At 36.1% G+C, this 21,040-nt stretch overlaps 1 protein-coding gene across 1 annotated transcript in view; it reads right to left on the reverse strand.

Moving 5' to 3' along the window:
* TTC6 (tetratricopeptide repeat domain 6) overlaps positions 1–21,040 on the reverse strand; it is a 192,253-nt gene that overhangs the window by 69,192 nt on the left and 102,021 nt on the right. The window contains exons 9-10 of the mRNA XM_057724891.1: positions 12,938–13,030; positions 10,745–10,819 (exon numbers count right to left, since the gene is read on the reverse strand). Coding sequence (XP_057580874.1) covers positions 10,745–10,819; positions 12,938–13,030 — 168 coding nt within the window. The remainder of the gene's footprint in view (positions 1–10,744; positions 10,820–12,937; positions 13,031–21,040) is intronic.

Raw genomic sequence — 21,040 nt, forward strand, 5'->3', positions numbered from 1 at the left:
TCTGGATAACAGCCATTCTAACAGGTGTGAGGTAATAGCTCACTGGTTTTGATTTGCATTTCCCTAACAAGTAGTGATGTGGAACATCTTTTCATGTGCCTGTTAGGCTACCTGTATACCTTCTTTGGAAAAATGTCTGTTAAGATCCTCTGCCCATTTTTAATCATGTTGTTTTTGTGTTGTTGAGTTGTATGAGTCCTTTATATATTTTGTATATTAATCCCTTATCAGATATGTAATTTTCAAATATTTTCTCCCGTTCACTAGGTTAGCTTTTTGCTTTGATCATGGTGTCCTTCACTGTGCAGAAGCTTTATAGTTTGATATAGTTCTATTTGTTTATAGTTGCTTTTTTTCCCCTTGCCTTCAGAATCAGAGCAACAAAAACCTTGCTAAGACAGATGTAAGTGAGATTACCATCTATGCCTTCTTCTAGAATTTATGGTTTCAGGTCTTACACTGAAGTCTTTAATCCATTTTCAGTTAATGTCCATGTATGGTATAAGATAGTGGTCTAGTTTCCTTCTTTTGCATGCAGCTGTCCAGTTTTCCCAATACCACTTAATTGAAGAGGCCATCCTTACTCCATTGTGTGTTCTTGACTCCTTTGTTTTAAATTAATTGTCCATATATGTGTAGGTTTATTTCTGGGCTCTCAGTTCCATTCCATTGATCTGTGTGTCTGTGCCTATACTATACTTTATGATTACTATAATTTTGTAGTATAGGTTGAAATCAGGGAGTGTGATACCTCCAGCTTTGTTCTTCTTTCTCAAGATTATTTTGGCTATTCAGGATCTTTTGTGGTTCTATACAAAATTTTGGAATTATTTGCTCTATTTCTGTGAAAAATGTCATTGGAATTTTGATAATGATTACATTGAATCTGTACATTGCTTTGTGTAGTATGGACATTTGAACAATATTAATTCTTCCAATCCATAAGCACAGAATATCTTTCCATTTATTTGTGTCTTCATCAGTTTCTTTCATCAGTGTCTTATAGTTTTCAGTATACAAGTCTTTCACTTCCTGGGTCAAATTTATTCCTAGGTATTTTAATTCTTTGTGATGCAATTATAAATAGGGTTGTTTTCTTAATTTCTCTCTCTGATAGTTCATTATTAGTGCATAGAAACACCACAGATTTCTGTATGTTGATTTTGTATCCTGTGACTACTGATTTCATTTATTAGTTCTAACAATTTTTTGGTGATATATAGAATATATAGTATACTATGATAGTATCATATCATCTGCAAATAGTGACAGATTACTTCTTCCTTTTCAACTTGGATGTCTTTTGTTTCTTTTTCTTGCCTAATTGCTGTGGCTAAGACTTCCATATTATGTTGAACAAAAGTAACAAGAGTGAGTATCCTTGTCTTCTTTCTGATCTTAGGCAAAAAGTCTTCAGTTTTTCACCATTCAGTATGATGTTAGCTTTGGGTTTGTCATATGACTTTTTTATGTTGAGGTATGTTCCCTCTATACCTGCTTTGTTGAGAGTTTTTGTCATAAATAGATGTATCATGTTGATTGATTTGAGGGTATTGAACCATCCTTGCATTCCTAGGATAAGACCCATGGTGTATGGGTCTTGGTGTATGATCGTGGTGTATGACCCTTTTAATGTACTGTTGAATTCAATTTGCTAATATTTTGTTGAGGATTTTTATGTCTATGTTCAAAAAAATTGGTCTATAATTTTATTTTCTTTTCCTTTTTTTTTTTCCTGTGGTGCCCTTGTCTGGTTTTGGTATCAGGGTAATGTTGGCCTTATAAAATGTGTTGGAAGGTTTCCCTCCTCTTCAGTTTTTTTGTAAGAGTTTGAGAAGGATAGATATTAAATCTTCTTTGAATGTTTGGAAAAATTCACCTATGAAGCCATCTAGTCCCAGATTTTTTGGTTTGGGGAGGTTTTTGATTACCAATTCAATCTCCTTATTAGTAATCAGTCTATTCAGGCTTTCTATTTCTTCATGATTCAGCCTTTGTAGACTGTATGTTTCTAAAAATTTGTTTATCTCTCCTGGGTTGTACACTTTGTTGGCATATAATGATACACAGTATTCTCTTATAATCCTTTGCATTTCTGTGGTATCAGTTGTAACTTCTCTTTCATTTCTTTTTTTTTTTATAAATTTATTTTATTTATTTATTTATTTAGTTGGCTGTGTTCGGTCTTCGTTGCTGCACACGGGCTTTCTCTAGTTGCGTCGAGCGGGGGCTACTCTTCGTTGTGGTGCGCGGGCTTCTCATTGCAGTGACCTCTTGTTGCAGAGCACGGGCTCTAGGAGCATGGGCTTCAGTAGTTATGGCACATGGGCTCAATAGTTGTGGCTCACGGGCTCTAGAGCTCAGGCTCAATAGTTGTGGTGCACGGGCTCAGTTGCTCCATGGCATGTGGTATCTTCCTGGGGCAGGGATTGAATCCATGTCCCCTGCATTGGCAGGCAGATTCTTACCCACTGCACCACCTAGGAAGTCCCTCTTTCATTTCTTATTTATTTAAAGCCTCTCTCCTTTTTTCCTGGGTAGTCTAGCTAAAGGCTTGTCAATGTTGCTTATCTTCTCATGGAACCACCTAAGTTTCACTGACCTTTCCTATTGTCTTTCTAGTCTTGATTTCACTTATTTCCATTCTGATCTTTATTTTTTTCCTTCCTTCTACCAACTTTCAGCTTCATTTTTTTCTTCTCTTTATAGTTCCTGTAGATGTAAAGTTAGAGTGTTTGAGATTTTTCTTGTTTCTTGTGGTAGGACTGTAGTGCTACAAAATTCCCTCTTGGAATGTCTTTTGCTGAATCCCATAGATTTTGGTATGCCATAATTCTGTCTTCCTTTGTCCCTAAGTATTTTTTTAATTTCTCCTTTGATTTCCTCCATGACCCATTGGTGGTCTAGTAGCATGTTGTTTAACCTCCACATTTTTGTGGTTTTCCTGTTCTCTTCTTGTAATTGATTTCTAGTTTCATACCACTGTGGTCAGAAATAATGTTTGGTAGGATTTCAATCTTCATGAATATATTGACACGTGTTTTGTGACCTAACATGTGATTTATCCTGCAAAGTATTCCATGTGCACTTGAGAAGAATGTGTATTTCACTGCTTTGGGATGAAATGTTCTTTATAAATATATTAAGTCTATCTGGTTTAATGTCTCATGTAAGACCAATGTTTCCTTATTGGTTTTCTGTCTGGAAAATCTATCCATTACTGTAAGTGGGTTGTTAAAGTTCCCTGCTTATTGTATTGTTTCCAGTTTCTCCCTTTAAGTCCATTAATATTTGCTTTATATGTTTTGATGCTCCTATATTGGGTGCATATATATTTGTAAATGCTATATCTTCTTGCTGGATTGACCCTTTTATCATTATTTACTGCTCTTCTTTGTCTTTTACTACAGTCTTTGTTTTAAAAGCTATTTTGTCTGATATGAGTATAGCTACACCAGCTTTCTTTTCATTTCCATTTGCATGAAATATCTTTATCCATCCCTTCACATTCAGTATGTGTCTGTCCTTACTTCTAAAATGAGTCTCTTGTAGGCAGCATTCATATGAGTCTTGTTTTTTTTTTTTAAACCATTCAGCCACTTTGTCTTTTTTTAATTAATTAATTTATTTATTTATTTATTTTTAATTGGCTGAGTTGGGTCTTCGTTGCTGCATGTGGGCTTCCTCTAGTTGCAGCAAGTGGGGCTACTCTTTGCTGTGGTGTGCAGCCTTCTCATTGCAGTGGCTTCTTTTGTTGTGGAGTATGGGCTCTAGGTGCATGGGCTTCAGTAGTTGTGGCATATAGGCTCAATAGTTGTGGCTCACAGGCTCTAGAGAGCAGTCTCAATAGTTGTGGCACATGGGCTTAGTTGCTACATGGCATGTGGGATCTTCCTGGACCAGGACTCAAACTCATGTTCCCTGCATTGGCAGGTGGATTCTTAACCACTGCACCACCAGGGAAGTCCCAGCCACTCTATGTCTTTTGATGGGTGAATTTAGTCCATTTACATTTTTTTTGGGGGGGGGGGTACACCAGGTTCAATCATCTGTTTTTATACACATATCCCCGTATTCCCTCCCTTCCTTGACTCCTCCCCCTCGAGTCCCCCCTACCCTCCCTGCCCCAGTCCTCTAAGGCATCTTCCACCCTCAAGTTGGACTCCCTTTGTTATACAACAACTTCCCACTGACTATTTTACAGTTGGTAGTATATATATGTCTGTGCTACTCTCTCGCTTTGTCTCAGTTTCCCCTTCACCCCCCGCCTCCTCCCATACCTCGAGTTCTCCAGTCCATTCTCTGTATCTGCATCCTTGTTCTTGTCACTGAGTTCATCAGTACCATTTTTAGATTCCGTATATGTGAGTTAGCATACAATATTTGTCCTTCTCTTTCTGACTTACTGCACTATGTATGACAGATTGTAGTTCTATCCACCTCATTACATATAGCTCCATCTCATCCCTTTTTATAGCTGAGTAATATTCCATTGTATATATATGCCACATCTTCTGAGTCCATTTATATTTAAAATAATAATTGATAAGTATGCATTTGTTGCCATTTTAATTGTTTTTCTGACTGTTTTTGCAGTTTTTCTCTGTTCCTTTCTTTTTTTCTCTCCTCACTTATGATTTGCTGGCTTTCTTTAGTGTTAGGTTTAGATTCCTTTCTCATGTTCTTTTGTGTGTTTACAAGTTTTTTTCTTTGTGGTTACCATGCGGCTCACATATAACATTCTATGTATATAGCTATCTTTTTTTAAGTTGATAACAACTTTGAACACATCCTAAAGCTTTACATTTTTACTCCTCCCCCCACATTTTATATTTTTATGACACCCTTTGCATCTTTTATTTTATGCTTTCCTTAACTACTTATTGTGATTTTACTTAATTTTACTACTTTTGTCTTTTAACTTTCATACTTGTCATATACCTTTACCATATATTTACTTTTTCTAGTGAGATCTTTACTTTCATATGTTTTCTTATTATTAATTAGTGCCTTTTCTTTTCAGCTTACAGAAGTCCCTTTAATATTTCACAGAAGAGTAATCTCCTTTAGCTTTTGCTTATCTGTAAAACTCTTAATCTCTCCCTCAATTCTGAATAATAACCCTACAGGAAGAGAATTCATGGCTGGAAATTTTACCCTTTTAGCACTTTCTTATGTCATGCCACTCCCTCTGGCTTTTAAAGTTTCTGCTGAAAAATCTGCTTAGAACCTTATAGGATTTCCTTATGTGTAATAACTTGTTTTTCTCTTCCTGCTTTTGAGATTCTCTCTTTATCCTCATCTTACTTCACTTTAATGTGTCTTAGTATGTTTCTCTTTGGGTGCACATTATTTGGAACTCTCTGGGTTTCCTGGACCTGGCTGTCTGTTTCCTTTTCCAGATTAGGAAAAATTTCAGCCATTATTTCTTCAAATAATTTTTCTGGTCCCTTCTTTCTTTCTTCTCCTTCTGGGACCCCTATAATGTGAATGTTATTCTGCCTGATGTTGTACCAGAGGTCCCTTAAGGTATCATCATTTTATAAAAATTTTGTTTTCATTTTGCTGCTCTGTCTGAGTGATTTCTGTTGCTTTTTCTTCCAGCTTGCTGATTTGTTCTTCTCCTTCATCCAGTTTGCTATTGAATCCTTCAAGTATATTTTTCATTTCAGTTATAACTTCTATTTGGTACTTTCTTATATTTTCTATCTCTTTGCTGTTCTCACTGTGGTTCATCCATTCTTCTCCCAAATTTAGTGAGTATCTTTTGACCATTACTTTGAACTCTTTTGGAACACATTCCTCTCTCTGCTTTTGCCTGACTCTCTGTGTTTGTCTATATGGATTAAGCAAAACAGCACCTCTCCCAATCTTGAAGGAGTGGTCTTGAGTAGGAAATGATCCGTGGGGCCCAGAAGCACAATGTCCCCTGGCCACTAGAGCCAGGTACTCAAAGGGTGTTCCTTGTGTGGGCTGCTGGCTGCAGCAAAGCCACAGCTGCTGCACAGAGAAAGCAATGCTTGGTGTGCTTACTCGCCCAGCACAGTTGTGGCATGGCTGCTGTGGCACACAGTGGGTGGAACTTGGGGCACTTGCCCTGCCTGACTGCAATGCAGTTGTGTCATAAGGTGTGCAGGATTTAGTGCACTCACCCAAGCTGGTTGCAACATGGCTGCTGGGTAATGTTGGTGGATACTCAGGGCACTCGCCTTGCCTGGTTACAGTGTGGGGTGGGTAGAACATGCCCACTGGTGCTAGCAGGTTATAGGGAGAACACAAAAAACGGCACCCACCAGCTCCGTCATCATTCTAACTAACTCTCTATAAGTTAGAATGAGATTTAAAAATGGTTCCCACCATCATTTCTGTCCCCAGAGAAAGTCCCAACAGGTTTCTGCCTCTCCAGCAGCTGTTTTAATATCAGTAAGTGGGTCTCCCTCCCTTATGATCTAGGCATTTTTCAAACCGTTGCTTTTGTGCTTGAATCTCAGGGCAAATGAATCTGTGCAGGAGCCCTTTAAAGAGGCTCTCCATTCCCTACAGTTCAAGGGTTCTCCTAGATTCAATCCCCACCAATTTTCAAAACCAGACATTTTGAGGGCACCTTTCCATTATTAGACCCAAGGGTCAGGGTTCCTGATGTGGCGCTCAATCCATCAGTCCTTGAGGGAAAGTTCTGGGATCCCTCCTGATTGTGGGTCACCACTCCTGGGGTGGTGTCTCAGGCAAAACCACGTCTCTGCTCTCCTACTTATCTAGATGCATCTCTTTTATCTTTGTTGTAGAAGCACTCTTCATCTAGTTTTCAGGTCCTTTTCAGAGGAAAATTATTCCATATACAGCTTCAAATTTGCTGTGTCATGGAAGGAGTTCAGTTCAGGGTCTTCCTATGCCACCATCTTAAACCTAGTCCCCCTTTCTCTGTCATTTATCATAATGCCCATTGGTGCATGCACATTGCCACAAAAGGCAAGATTTCCTTCTTTTATGATTAATAGTCCATGAATATAGATGCAAAAATTCTCAAGAAAATACTAGCAAACTTAATTCAACAGCACATTAAACAGATCATACAACATGATCACACAGGATTTATCCCTTAGATTCAAGGATGATTCAACATACACAGATCAATAAATGTGATACATCACATTAATAGAATGAAACAGATCATATGATCATCTCAATAAACACATAAAAACCATTTCACAAAGTTCAACATCCTTTCATGATAAAAACTCTCAACAAAGTGGCTGTAGAGGGAACATATCTCAACATAATAAAGGCCATAAATGACAAACTCACAGCTAACATCATACTCAATAGTGAAAGGCTGAAAGCTTTCCCACTAAGATCAGGAACAAGATAAGAGTGCTCACTCTTGCCACTTTTATTCAACATAGTACTGGAAGTCCTGGCCAGAGCAATTAGGAAAGAAAACGGGAAAAAGCCATCCAAATCTGAAAGGAAGAAGTAAAACTGTCTCTGTATGCAGATGATAGGATAATATATAGAGAAAACTAAAGATTCCACAACTAATCATGATTCAGTAAGTTGCAGGATACAAAATCAACATACAAAAATTAGTTGTGTTTCTATATACTAACCATGAATTATCTGAAAAAGAAATAGAGTAATCTCATTTACAGTAGCATCAAAAATAATAAAATACTTAGGAATAAATTTAACCAAGGAGGTGAAGAATTTGTACACTAAAAATTACAATACATTGATGAAAGAAATTGAAGACACAAATAAATACAATAAAAAGATATCTCACATTCATGAATTGGAATTAGTATTTGTGAATCTTCATACTACCCAATGTATCTATAGATTCAAGACAATACCTATCAAAATTCCAGTAGCATATTTCATATAAATAGAAAAAACAATCTTAGAATTCATATGGAACCACAAGAGACCCCAAATAGCCAAAGCAATTCTGAGAAAGAAGAACAAAATTGGAGATATAAGAGTTCCTAATTTCAAACTTTATTACAAAGCTATAGTAATCAAAACAGTATGATACTGGCATAAAAACAGACACAGAGACCAATGGAGCAGAATCAAGGTCTCAGAAATTATCCCATGCATACATATATGGTCAACTAATATTTGACAAGGAAGCCAACAATAGTCAATGGGGAAAGTATAGGCTCTTCAATAAACTGTCCTGGGAAAATTAAATACTCACATGCTAAAGAATGAAATTGGACTCCTATCTTACACTACTCACAAAAATTAACTCAAAATGGATTAAAAACATAAATGTAAGACTTGAAACTGTAAAACTAGAAGAAATCACAGGGAAAAAGCTCCTTGATTTTGGTCTTGGTGATGATTTTTTGGATATGACACCAAAAGCACAAGGAACAAAAGCAAAAATAAACACGTGGGACTACATCAAACTTAACAGCCTCTGCACAGCAAAATAAACAATCTGCAGAATGAAAAGGCAACCTATGAAATGGGAGAAAATATTTACAAGCCATCTATCTGATAAGGAGTTAATTCCAAAATATGTAAGGAACTCTTCCAACTCAATAACAAGAAAAACAAACAATCCAATTTAAAAATGAGCAAAGAGGACTTCCCTTGTGGCACAGTGGTTAAGAATCTGCCTGCCAATGCAGGGGACATGAGTTCAATCCCTGGTCCAGGGATATCCCACATGCCACGGAGCAACTAAGACTGTGTGCCACAACTACTGAGCCTCCACTCTAGAGCTCATGAGCCACAACTACTGAGCCTGCACACCACAACTAGTGAGCCCATGTGCCACAACTACTGAAGCCTGCACACCTAGAGCCCGTACTCTGCAACAGGAGTAGCCACCACACTAAGCCCACACATCACAACAAAGAGTAGCCCCCGCTCACCACAACTAGAGAAAGCCTGTGCACAGCAACAAAGACCCAAGGTAGCCAAAAATAAAATAAAATTTGAAAAATTTTTTTAAAAAGAACTGCTTTTTAAAAAATTAAAATAAAATAAAAATGGGCAAAGAAACTCAACAGAGATTTTTCCCAAGAAGACATGCAAATGGCTAACTGGTTTATGAAAAGATGCTCAGCATCACTAATTATCAGGGAAATGCAAATAAAAATCACAGTGAGATATCACCTAACACCTGTTAGAATGTCTATTCTAAAAAGACAAAAGACATCAAATGTTGGTGAGGCTGTGAAAACAAGAGAACCCTGGTACCACTGTTGAGGGAAATGTTAATTGGTACAGCCACTATGGAAACAGTATGGAGAAACTCTTCAAAAAATTAAAAATGGAACTACCATATGATCCAGCAATCTCACTTCTGGGTATATATCCGAAGGAAATGAAATCAGGATCTCAAAGAGACACGCGCACTCCCATGTTAATTGCCACATTATTCACAATAACCAAGATATGGAAACAACCTACCTCTCAACAGATGAATGAATAAATAAAATGCGATATAGATACAGATATAAATATACACACACAATAGAATGTCATTCAGCCATAAAAAGAAGGAAATCCTGCCATCGGCAACAACACGGATAGACCATAAGGGCATTCTACTAAGTAAAATAAGTCAGACAGAGAAAGAGAAATACTGTATGACATCACTTATATGTAGAAGTGAAAAACAAACAAACAAACAAACAAAAAACCTCGTAGATACAGAGAACAGATTTGTGGTTGCCAGAAGAAGAGAATAGGGGATGGGCAAAATGGGTATGGTGGTCAAAAGGTACAAACTTTTAGTTATCAAATAAATAAGTCCTGGGGATGATTTAATGTGCCGCATGGTGACTACAGTTAAAATACTGTATTGTATATTTGAAAGTTGCTAAGAAAGTAGATCTTAGAAGTTCTCAGCACAAGAAAAACTGTGTAAATATGTGTGATGATGGATGTTAACTAGACTTACTGTGATGATCATTTCACAATATACACAAGTATCAGATAATTAGGTGGTACACCTGAAACTAATATAATGCTACATATTAATTATATATCAATGGAAAAATCTTAAGGATAGTGTCAGTATACAGGAATACAAAACAGAACAATCAAAAAGTCAATAAAGAAGAATGCCAGAAATGAAATAGGAAGCAGGCTAAAGTTAAGCAGGTTAAAAGTAAGTTAGAAGTAACATGGGGAATCAAGGAAGCTCAGTGTCAGATTTCAGAGAGAAAAACAAAAGCTGGGAGCTGTATGCTGACGCCACTAAAGATAACATCAGCGCACAAAAAGGCCTATGGGTTATTGTTGCAGAGGAAAGTCCCTTGCATTTGGTAAGAGAAGGTGGTGTGGGTTTAAGTACTAGCTCTGCCACATCACTTTCTGAGCTTTGCTTTTTCATATGTAAAACACGGATATCTGTCTCATCTTCCTTCTCATGAGGATATTGTGTAGCTCAAGACCAAACTGGAATAAAGTCCAGGAAAATGCTTTAAAACTGTGAGCCCAGTGCAAGTGTAGATCAATATTATAAGTTACTTGATTTATAATACACCAAGTAAAGTCAAAGTATGAATATGAGACACTTCCAAGAGATGTTGAAAATCTTAAATTGGTACTATGAACAATCTTACAGGGGCTACCAAATACACAGTTGAATCCAAAATTTCAATCAACTCTGGATTAATCAAGTGATCATACTGTTTCAGCAAAGCAAACAAAAAGCATAGGTGGTGATTATTACTAGAAACGTAAACATTTCTTTTGAGTAAAAAAAACTTAAAAATCATCATACCTTTAATTGTGGAGATTGCATGCTGAAACATTTTTGGATATTTTCAAATGATGCAGATTTTCTTAGGAAAAAAAACTGAAATAATCAAATGACAAATATGCATTGACTCTAGATACTATTTGGTAAACTAAAATATCATATGACAATTGGGTAATAATAACTGTTTAAGTAAATTAATGAAATGCGGAAACACTAATTAAAATACACGTTCTTACTGATTTTGAAATCACTGACTTCACAGATAGGAGCAGAACTTAATTAAAAACCATCCATTAATTTCAAAAAATGTATAATAATGGAAACTATCTTATTGTTTTTAAATTCAACTTGATATGACAAACACCAAAGTTTCCCGAAAGTAGCACAGGTGTGTATAAACGTGCCCTCGACATGCTGGGCCTTTAATCCTCTTAGCCCTGGGGCTACCCTGGTGGGACCTGGAGTGGCTACTTTTCCTCCTACTGGTCAGTGGCTACTGAAGAGTCTCCTCTAAATCACTAGCAACCTCAACCTTTCACTCCATGAGGCCACACAAATATTACGACTTACTCTGAGAACTATTATACTGAAAGAGTTGGGAAGTACTACCACACCAGATAGACTAGAAAGTATAAAAAAAAAAAAAATGACATGTTTCATGTTTGATGACAGGAAACATGCCATAACGAAGTAACTATAATCCAAAGCAGCTGTAACAATGACTGTAAAGATAGCACGAATCAGGTGTAAAGAGAGCACAGGAGAGGCGGAGGTCAGTTCAGAATGGAAAGGAACCTGGATTGACCAGCTTGAAGAGGTAGCATTAGGGCTGGCCTGTGAAAGGTAGCGACATTTCCGTGAACTGAGAAGGGGTTGAGAACATCCCAGGCCAACGGAATAGCCTAAACAAGCACAGAGAAGTGTCAAAGTGCTGGGATTTTTGTCCTCAAGGACTCTGGTGCAGGCAGAGTACAGGGTACATGGAGGTTACATGGAAGCAGAAGCATAATGGGAGGTAAGATAGAAGACAGTCGAGGCCAGGTTACGAGGCTTAGTTAAGCACTCTGACTTTGATAGGTGGAGTTATTTGGTGTGTTGAGATTGAGTGTTATAATTACACCTGTGTTTTAAGAATATTGCAGGGGGCAATAGGGTGGATGGATTAGAAGCAGCTGTTAAAAGCAGGAATATCTGACAGGTAGGTATAAGTAATGCTACTACAATAGTTTATGCATTCCAAACTAGGAAGTGTCATTTGTTGCTTCAATTATTTTTTATGTGATGTTCACTGTTCTAGGTGCTGTGGATAAAACAGTAAACAAAAATGATATGATCCCCATATCATACCATTCGGATGCATGAAAAATGAAAAGATAAAACATATATAAGGACAAATATTTAATAAGCAACAGTGATCTGCATTAAAAAGAGCAAAAATGATCCAAATTAAATAGAACTACCACTCCAAAAAAAAGTACTACCTGACCATATGGGGAATATGGAACGAGGCACAGACACGTAGTAAGCCTAGTGTATCTGACTAGAATGGGGATTTGATCTGTCCTAGGCCAATAAGGCTCTCTACTAGGTGACACTAGCATCCTAAGACATCACCAAGGGGAGTAGAGGGCTGAAGGCCTTAAGGAAAGAAAAAGAAGACCGGTTCCTGTTTGTCCGTCATAAAGTTCAGAATATTTATAAAACCAGTACTGTAAGTTTCATACCTTTCTTCTTCCCTCAATTGCTATCTCTCTCCAATCGTGTTTATTATGCGACTGGTTTACTCAGATACACTGTAGTGACAATAAAGTCATGAGCATGAGTCCAACCACCATTGAGAGAATTCAGTGTTACCGTTCCACAGCCACAAACAATTTCCTCCCCAAAAGATTCATAAACATGTTCCTTTGATCATTTAAGACCTGGGCAAGCAGTGATGAATGAGTGTAAAACCAGACATGTTAGGAATTTTAGGAAAACTCACAGCAGGTGTCCTGCTGCTGATCAGCAAATAACACCTTCTGAGTGTCATAAAGACAACACTCCTGAAAAAAGAGGAAACATGTCTTCCACAAAGACACCAGGGAATATTCTGAGGCATTTCCCAGAATGCGGAAGCATCAAGAAATTATTTCTGAAATCACCAGAAATAATATCTGAACTATAGTCAGATAATGCCACCAACCAATAGTTAAAAATAAAAATTACACTTACCCTAGAACTTCTCCTAAGGGGATTTAAAGTAATAACACTTTCCTTGCTTTCAGGTATAAATTTCTCAATTAAAATTCTGCTTGCTTGCACACTCTGTGATAAAAAAGATAACAGTTTTAAACTATAACGTGGAATACTTTTAAAAGCCTATGATTACTGTTGCTTCATAGTACAACATTAGTACCAGAAGAGCAATATATAAGAAAAGTAGAATTCTAGAAAACACCAGAGATGCATCAAAGTCTGGCTGCAGCCTTAGTATTTGACCAAAACCAACAATTTGGTTTCAGCATTGGACTTTAGCCAAATAAATACTTCTACATTATTTCTGACATCCCTGGTCTTAGGAGCAATCAATGATCCTGTGACCTCATAGGTTACCACTGAATCTCTTTAGCGTATCAACATCAAGATTATGAACAAAACTCATCATGTGAAGTTACTGTCAATATGCAACTATTCACTGACAAATACAAGCAAGCATTCTAAATATTAATTGCAATGAAAATTTCCTTTAATGCTTTATAGTTTGAACTCTATCAGTCAATTAAATTACATATTTTTTATTGCTGTAAGGGTGAGCTGCTGCAATAATTATGATTATTATTAAATTTGCTACTTCTCTATCTTGTCATCAGTGATTTGGATATAGAGAAATAACTAGAAGACCTAAGTTTCATAGCCTGGTGGATTCATGATGAATTAAATCATTCTACTGCTTTGTTCGCTGAAATTTTTAGGTCTCAACTAACATTTTAAAAATTTAAAATATTTATTCAATAGAAAATCAAATTTTAAAAGTATCATGGGGGCGGGGGGCGAAGGGGAAGCTGGGACGAAGTAAGAGAGTAGCATAGACGTATTTACACTACCAACTGTAAAATAGATGGCTAGTGGGAAGTTGCTGTATAACAAAGGGAGATCAACTCAATGATGGGTGATACCTTAGAGGGCCAGGACAGGGAGGGTGGGAGGGAGTTGCAGGAGGGAGGGGTTATGGGGATATATGTATAAATACAGCTGATTCACTTTGGTGTACCTCAAAAGCTGGTACAAGAGTATAAAGCAATTATTTTCCAATAAAGAGGTAAAAAAAAAAAAAGTATCATGTAGAGGACTTCCTAGGTGGCGCAGTGGTTAAGAACCCACCTGCCAATACAGGGGACATGCGTTTGAGCCCTGCTCTGGGAAGATTCCACATGCCATGCAGCAACTAAGCCCGTGAGCCACAACTATTGAGCCTGCACTCTAGAGCCCGTAAGCCACAACTATTGAGCCTGCATTCTAGAGCCCGTAAGCCACAACTATTGAGCTCATGTGCTGCAACTACTGAAGCCCACACACCTAGAGGCTGTGCTCCCCAACAAGAGAAGCCACAGCAATGAGGAGCCCACACACTACAATGAAGAGTAGCCCCCTTTTGCAGCAACTAGAGAAAGCCCATGTGCAGCAAAGAAGACCCAATGTAGCCAATAAATAAACTTAATTAATTAATTAATTTTTAAAAAAGTATCATGTAGGGATTTCCCTGATGGTCCAGTGGTTAAGTCTCCACACTCCCAATACAGGGAGCCCGGGTTCACTCTCTGGCTGGGGAACTAAGATCCCACATACAGCAACTAAGCCCACGTGCCACAACTAATAAGCCCATGCACTCTAGAGCCCATACACCGCAGAGCCCACACACTGCAATGAAGAACCAGACAGCCAAACAAATAAATGAATAAATAAATTATTTTAAAAAGTATCATATAGTTATCACTGAGAATGGAACAGATACAGAGAAGGCTATGGGTAATTTAGGAATCACTAGCATTGAATTTTTGTTCATGCTCTCTGTTGTATTTTTGGAAAGTAGTTGTAGCACAATGTAAGGTAAGAGAATTAGTGGACACTGCAGAAAGATACCTGGTCACTTTCATCATTATTCTTCAAAGACAAACTATGTGACACACGAGATTTTGGAACTATTTTGCCATATGCTTACACAAAATATTCAAATATGATGGAATAGCAGCTATTACATATTTAAAAGAACACTTTTAACAATAACAAGGATAAAAACCTTAACACTGTGTTTTATAGATATTAAAACAACAGAACTTACTAACAATCAATGATTGCTTTTTAAAAAAAGATTGTGGTTCATATGTTGGAATCCGTCAGGATATAGCCCAGACTAGCGTGCCTTGAGAGGGCAATTACAGTATTGCTTACATGATACATGATATAAAAACTCTCCTGCTTTGCTAGAGGGATATTGCTAAAATTAGTATGCACTGCAATAAAAGTTGGGATGCAGCTGGAAATGGAAACAGTTTTGCTACCTTAAAAGTCAATTATGAGTTCTGCTTCTAATTATGGTAGGCTAGTTAATTCTGTTGAGAATAACTAAGAAAGCATGTATTATGACAAAGGTAATCTTCAAGGCATCAAAGAGCTAACAAGATGATGAAGAGATACTGGGCAAAAATATAGGAAAAAGAAAAACCTGAAAAGGTAAACCCAGTATTCAATAATGTTTTTATTTGCAAAATGTTTGCCAAAACAATTGCAAATCTGAACCACAGATTTGCAACTTTGGAGGGTAAGGACGACAGAAAAACAAGCCCAGAATCTCACTGAGGTATGGAAACTGATTTTATATATACAAAATATACAAGTATCCAAGGCTACAGGGATATTACAGGGCCCTACCCTCAGATTAGGAGTGAATGGAAGTAAATCAACATTTGTATAGACTTTCAGCTTAGGCTCTGTCATAAAGGTATTCAGAGAAACTCAAGCCTCAACCTTAAATTTAGGTTAAGTGGTACAGATCTCAGGTTCTGACAAAAAAATTTTCTCTAGAGGAGGAACTGCCATTCTAGGTCTCAAATATTTACCAAAAATAATGTTTTAAATACAATGATAAACATTTAAAGACAGATAGGTACACAAAGGAACAAAACACCAGAACATAATAGGTTTGGAGAAAATATATAAATTCTAAAAAGAAAAATACAAAACCAAATTTAAAAATACAGAGAACAAGTTTAACAGTATATCAGACACAACTGAAGAAAGAATTTATGAACCTGAACTATAAGACAGATCAGAAGAAACTGTCCAGGATCCAGTATCAAAAGAAAAAACAAAGTAGCTAATATATGTGATTAAAGCCCCCCAAAATTAAAGAGAATGAACAGAGGCAAAATATGAAAAAATAGTGACTAAAAATTTTCCAAAGCTGATGAAAGATATCAAACCACATATTCAAAAGTCCCAATTATTCCAAAATACAATAAATAAGAAGAAATCTACAACTATACACATCATACTGAAACTGTATGGAAGAAAAGAGAATAACTTGAAAGTAAAAAGTTAGTGGGGGATGCAGAGAATTGATTATTTTCAAAGGATTCATATTAAGACTCACTTCTCAACAGCAATAGTGGACACCAGAAAATTGTGGGACATCATTAGTGTGGTAAAAGTAAATATTTGCAATACTATAATTCCCAAGTAAAATACTCCTCAAAAAAGAAGTAGTATAAGGGCATTTGAAACAAAGAAAAAACAGGATTTTTACCAACTGCAGACCTCCTACTTCCCTTAAAGCAAATTCTAAAAGACATACTTTAGCAGAGGGCAAAATGATTCCAGACAAAAAGGTCTGAGATGCTCACAAAATAGAAAGGAAAAAGAGAGAGAGAAATACTTGGGTAAAACATAAGGAATATTGCATAAAATGATAAGAATAATGTCTTTGGAATTTTAAAAGATAAGGATCTAAAATGTATCAAAGTAACAGCATATTAAATCAAAAAGGAATAAATGGAATAAAAGGTTTTAAAGTCATTGTAGTTTCCTGGAAGAGTACAAAGGTATTGATTAATATTAGATATTGATAAGTTAAACGTATATATTGTTAGGAAACCACCATGGGAATAAGAAACAATATATATAACTTCCAAAATAGAGATGATAAAACACAATTTATCCAAATAGTTAAACAATAAAAATAAGGGCAGAAGACCTTAATAGACATTTCTCCAAAGACATACAGAAGGCCAGTAGGCACATGAAAAGATGTTCAACATCACTAATTAATATATTAGAGAAATGTAAATCAAAACTACAGTGAGGTACCACCTCACACTGGTCAAAACGGCCATCATTAAAAAGTCTACAAATAACAAATGCTGGAGAGGATGTGAAGAAAAGGGAACCCTCCTACACTGTTGGCAGGAATGTAAATTGGTGCAGCCCCTGTAGAAAACCATATGGAGGTTCCTCAAAAAAACTAAAAATACAATTACCATATGACCCAGCAATCCCATTCCTGGGCATGTATCCAGACAAAACTATAATTCAAAAAGATACATGCACCCCTATGTTCATAACAGCACTATTTACAATAGCTAAAGCATGGAAACAACCTAAATGTCCATTGACAGATAAATGGATAAAGAAGATGTGGTACATATATACAATGGAATACTACTCAGCCACAAAAAAGAACAAAATAATGCCATTTGCAGCAACATGGATGCAACCAGGGATTATCATACTAAGTGAAGTAAGTCAGAAAGAGAAAGACAAATACCATATGATACCACTTATATGTGGAATCTAAAATATGGCACAAATGAACTTATCTACGAAACAGAAACAGACTCACAGACATAGAGAACAGACTTGTGGTTGCCAAGGGGGAGGGTGATAGAGGAGGGAAGGATTGGGAGTATGGGATTACCAGATGTAAACTATTATATACAGGATGGATGAACAACAAGGCCCCACTGTATAGTACAGGGAACTATATTCAATATCCTGTGATAAAACATAATGGAAAAGAATTTTTAAAAAGTCTATATGTGTATAACTGAGTTGCTTTGCTGTACAGCAGAGATTGACACAACATTGTAAATCAACTATACTTCAATTAAAAATAAAAATTTTTTTAAAATTAAAATTAAATCAGAATATATTATATGCAGACCACCAAAAAATTTTTAAAAGGAATTTAAAAAAGATAGATTTAAGATAGGAAATGAAAGGAGAATATAAAACAAAAGGGAGGACCTATGAAAGACAAAAATCAAATGGCAGGATAAAACAAAAAATATCACTAATCATAATATATATAAATAAGTAAAATCTGCTTTTAAAAAAATGAGGCGCACAGATCTTTGTATCTAAATATCATTTTCCATTCAAAGAAACCAAGAGTCTTTGAACAAAGGTCTGATTCCAGTTCTGGTGAATGGAAAGTGTTCTGGGCCCTCTTACATACTAGAAAGTCCTGTTAGATCTTTTTCCTTCTGGTTACTGGATGTGAACAACCACCACTACCAATTTACTTTTGGATTAGCTTTCTAATGGGTTACTCCATCATCACCAGTTCCAACCAACCCTTCTTATAATTGCTCCAATTCCTACTTCCTTTTAGACAGTTCTGCCTTCTCTCATTTCCCCATATTCACACTTTTCTGTATACAAAGACAGAAAAATACACGCTCATACTATATAAACATACAGTTTAGACAACATTATACTCATATTACAATGTTAATATTAACATTGTACTCATATTACAATGTACTCATATTACTCTCCTATTATGTCAGTTCCTTCAGAAGCAGATGCTATCAGTGGAGGATAAAGAGTGAGGGAGCAATAGGCAGGGGGAGCCTTTAGACCATGATGCAGATCTGACAACTGTGGAAGGGGAGGAGAGAGGAAGGACTGGGTAGGAAGAGCTTCAGATCATGGGCGAGTTCTGAGAAAGAGTCAGCTGGGCAGATGGAAAGTTCCCGAGCCAAAGCGCCTGTTAAAACAATCCCACATGGAGCAGGAAAGTGTCAGCTTTAGAAAACCCCTTGTGCTCAGTCACTGGCTGCGAGCAGTCCAGAAGAAGAATGGCCCTGGAGTGAATGCCACGCTAGATGTACAGGACAGCAGCTGGAGGCTGGCAGTCAAGTATGCTCTCCATCAGATTCTCTTGAAGGAGATGTGAGCATCACATTTTTCTGAATGCCACACCTACTGACACAATTAATATTCACCAATCTTTAACATTAAGGAATATTTTACATAATTTGTTATTAATCTTCCCTTTTTAGCTCGTGGCATCTTTTCCCCAAAAAATATAATTACTATTTTCTTAAGTAAATGAAAAGTTTACACTTTAAAAAAAGGAAATGCAAATTACACAATAATCTTCCAATTTAAGTTATGCATACACATTGGCCAGGAATTCCAAATAGAAAATTATACATATGTATGCAAAGATACACGCAAGTATGTTTTAAACGGAAAAAAAAACCAAGATGCAGAAAAATATAGATTACTTGATTCCACGTATGTAAAAACAATCTGCGTAAACCTGCATGACATAAATAAAAGTGAAAATGTCTGAACAGATACACACAATGCATTTAACAATGGTTAATTTCATGCAGAAAAGAACTGGGGAGGACAGCGTTCGAGGTGGGGAGTGCTCTTTATGCCACACACATCTCTGATTTGAATTTTTCTACAAGAAAGTATTATACGCTACTTGTGCAAGTTCTTAAATAATTTTAATAGGCCTTACCACTCTGAAAACAGCACAGACAATAATATTGCTAAAGAAAATAATGGTTTAACGAAAGACAAATCAGAAAGAAAGTTTTGAAAAGAAACCACAAAATAGAATAATGTTAATAAGACCAAATAAACCACACACCGCTTATATGGTTCACATAAAACAAAACAAAAACAAGCAACAAAGAAATAATTATAATGAAAATATTCCTGAACACAAACAGATAACAACACAGGGCTGGCCCTATTAGGGTAGAATTGCAGCATTAAATAGGCCATTAAGTAGGTCATTCAAAATTGATGAGACAGAATTCATAAGGAAAACATTGCCAAGTTCATAATAAACAGCTTCTAATCACATAAAGTAAAAACTATTAGTAACATATGGAGAAATGGACAAAACACAGCTGTATTGAAAATCCCGAAAAGTATTTTTCAGATCAAGTGAAAGAAACATGTCACAGAAGAATGGAATAACAAAATAATATAACAGTTATACCTGTTATTAATTGAGCACTTACCATTCATCAGGTAATACACTATATAGTCTCTCATTAAATCCCCAGAACACCTACAATACATACAAAAATCTGAGACTTCAAGAAGTTAAGATACTTATGAAAACAAAGTTAAGACACTTAAAAAAAATGCATGGTTGCCAAACAGGAAAGGGAGGAGAGATAAACTGGAAATTTGGAATTAACAGATATATACTACTATACATAAAATACTATAGATAAACAACAAGGACCTCCTGTATAGCATAGGGAACTATATTCAATATCTTGTAATAACCTATAATGGGAAACAATTTGGAAAAGAAAACACATGCATACATACATACATATATATGTGTGTAACTGAATCACTTTGCTGCACACCTGAAACATGGTAAATCAACTATACTTCAATAAAAAAAATAAAAAATTTTAGAAAGAAGTTAAGATACTAATACAAGGGTACCCAGGAAATAGGCAGAATTTAAATCCAAGACTGTCTGATTACAAAACTTGCACTCTGCTCACTGTGGCTACAATATAAAAGTCACTACATATAACAGCATTGAACTAGTATTGTAGATACTATTGGGATCTCTAGTACGCCACAGAGCAAATTATCAGTAAATTCCAAGAAACTGTTATTCTAAAGGACATATTTTCTTATGTTAATAAGGATTAACAATAAAAGTTGAAATAATTTCAACAAGTGAAAAAAACTTTCCCACAAAAACTGTGTATCAAGAAGGTAATGAAAACTGCAATAGAAATTATTTAGAAAATAAATGAACACCCCAAAAATAAAAATGTATGAAATAAGGTCAAAGTATTTATATTTCTTAAAAATATGAAAGGTAAAGAAATTAAATTTTCAACAAGAAATTAGGAAAATGCCCAAATAGAGATGTCAACCTTCTATGAAAGCAGAAAACTAATAACCAAAAAATTTTCAAAAAGAGAAGCAACAAAAACTCAGAGGGGCAAAAACTGAATTTAAAATTAGTCCAAAAATTTTTTGGTCAAATATGGTAGGTTG

The sequence above is a fragment of the Hippopotamus amphibius genome, chromosome 2 (assembly GCF_030028045.1).
Source record: "Hippopotamus amphibius kiboko isolate mHipAmp2 chromosome 2, mHipAmp2.hap2, whole genome shotgun sequence".
In the NCBI taxonomy this organism is placed as follows: domain Eukaryota; kingdom Metazoa; phylum Chordata; class Mammalia; order Artiodactyla; family Hippopotamidae; genus Hippopotamus; species Hippopotamus amphibius.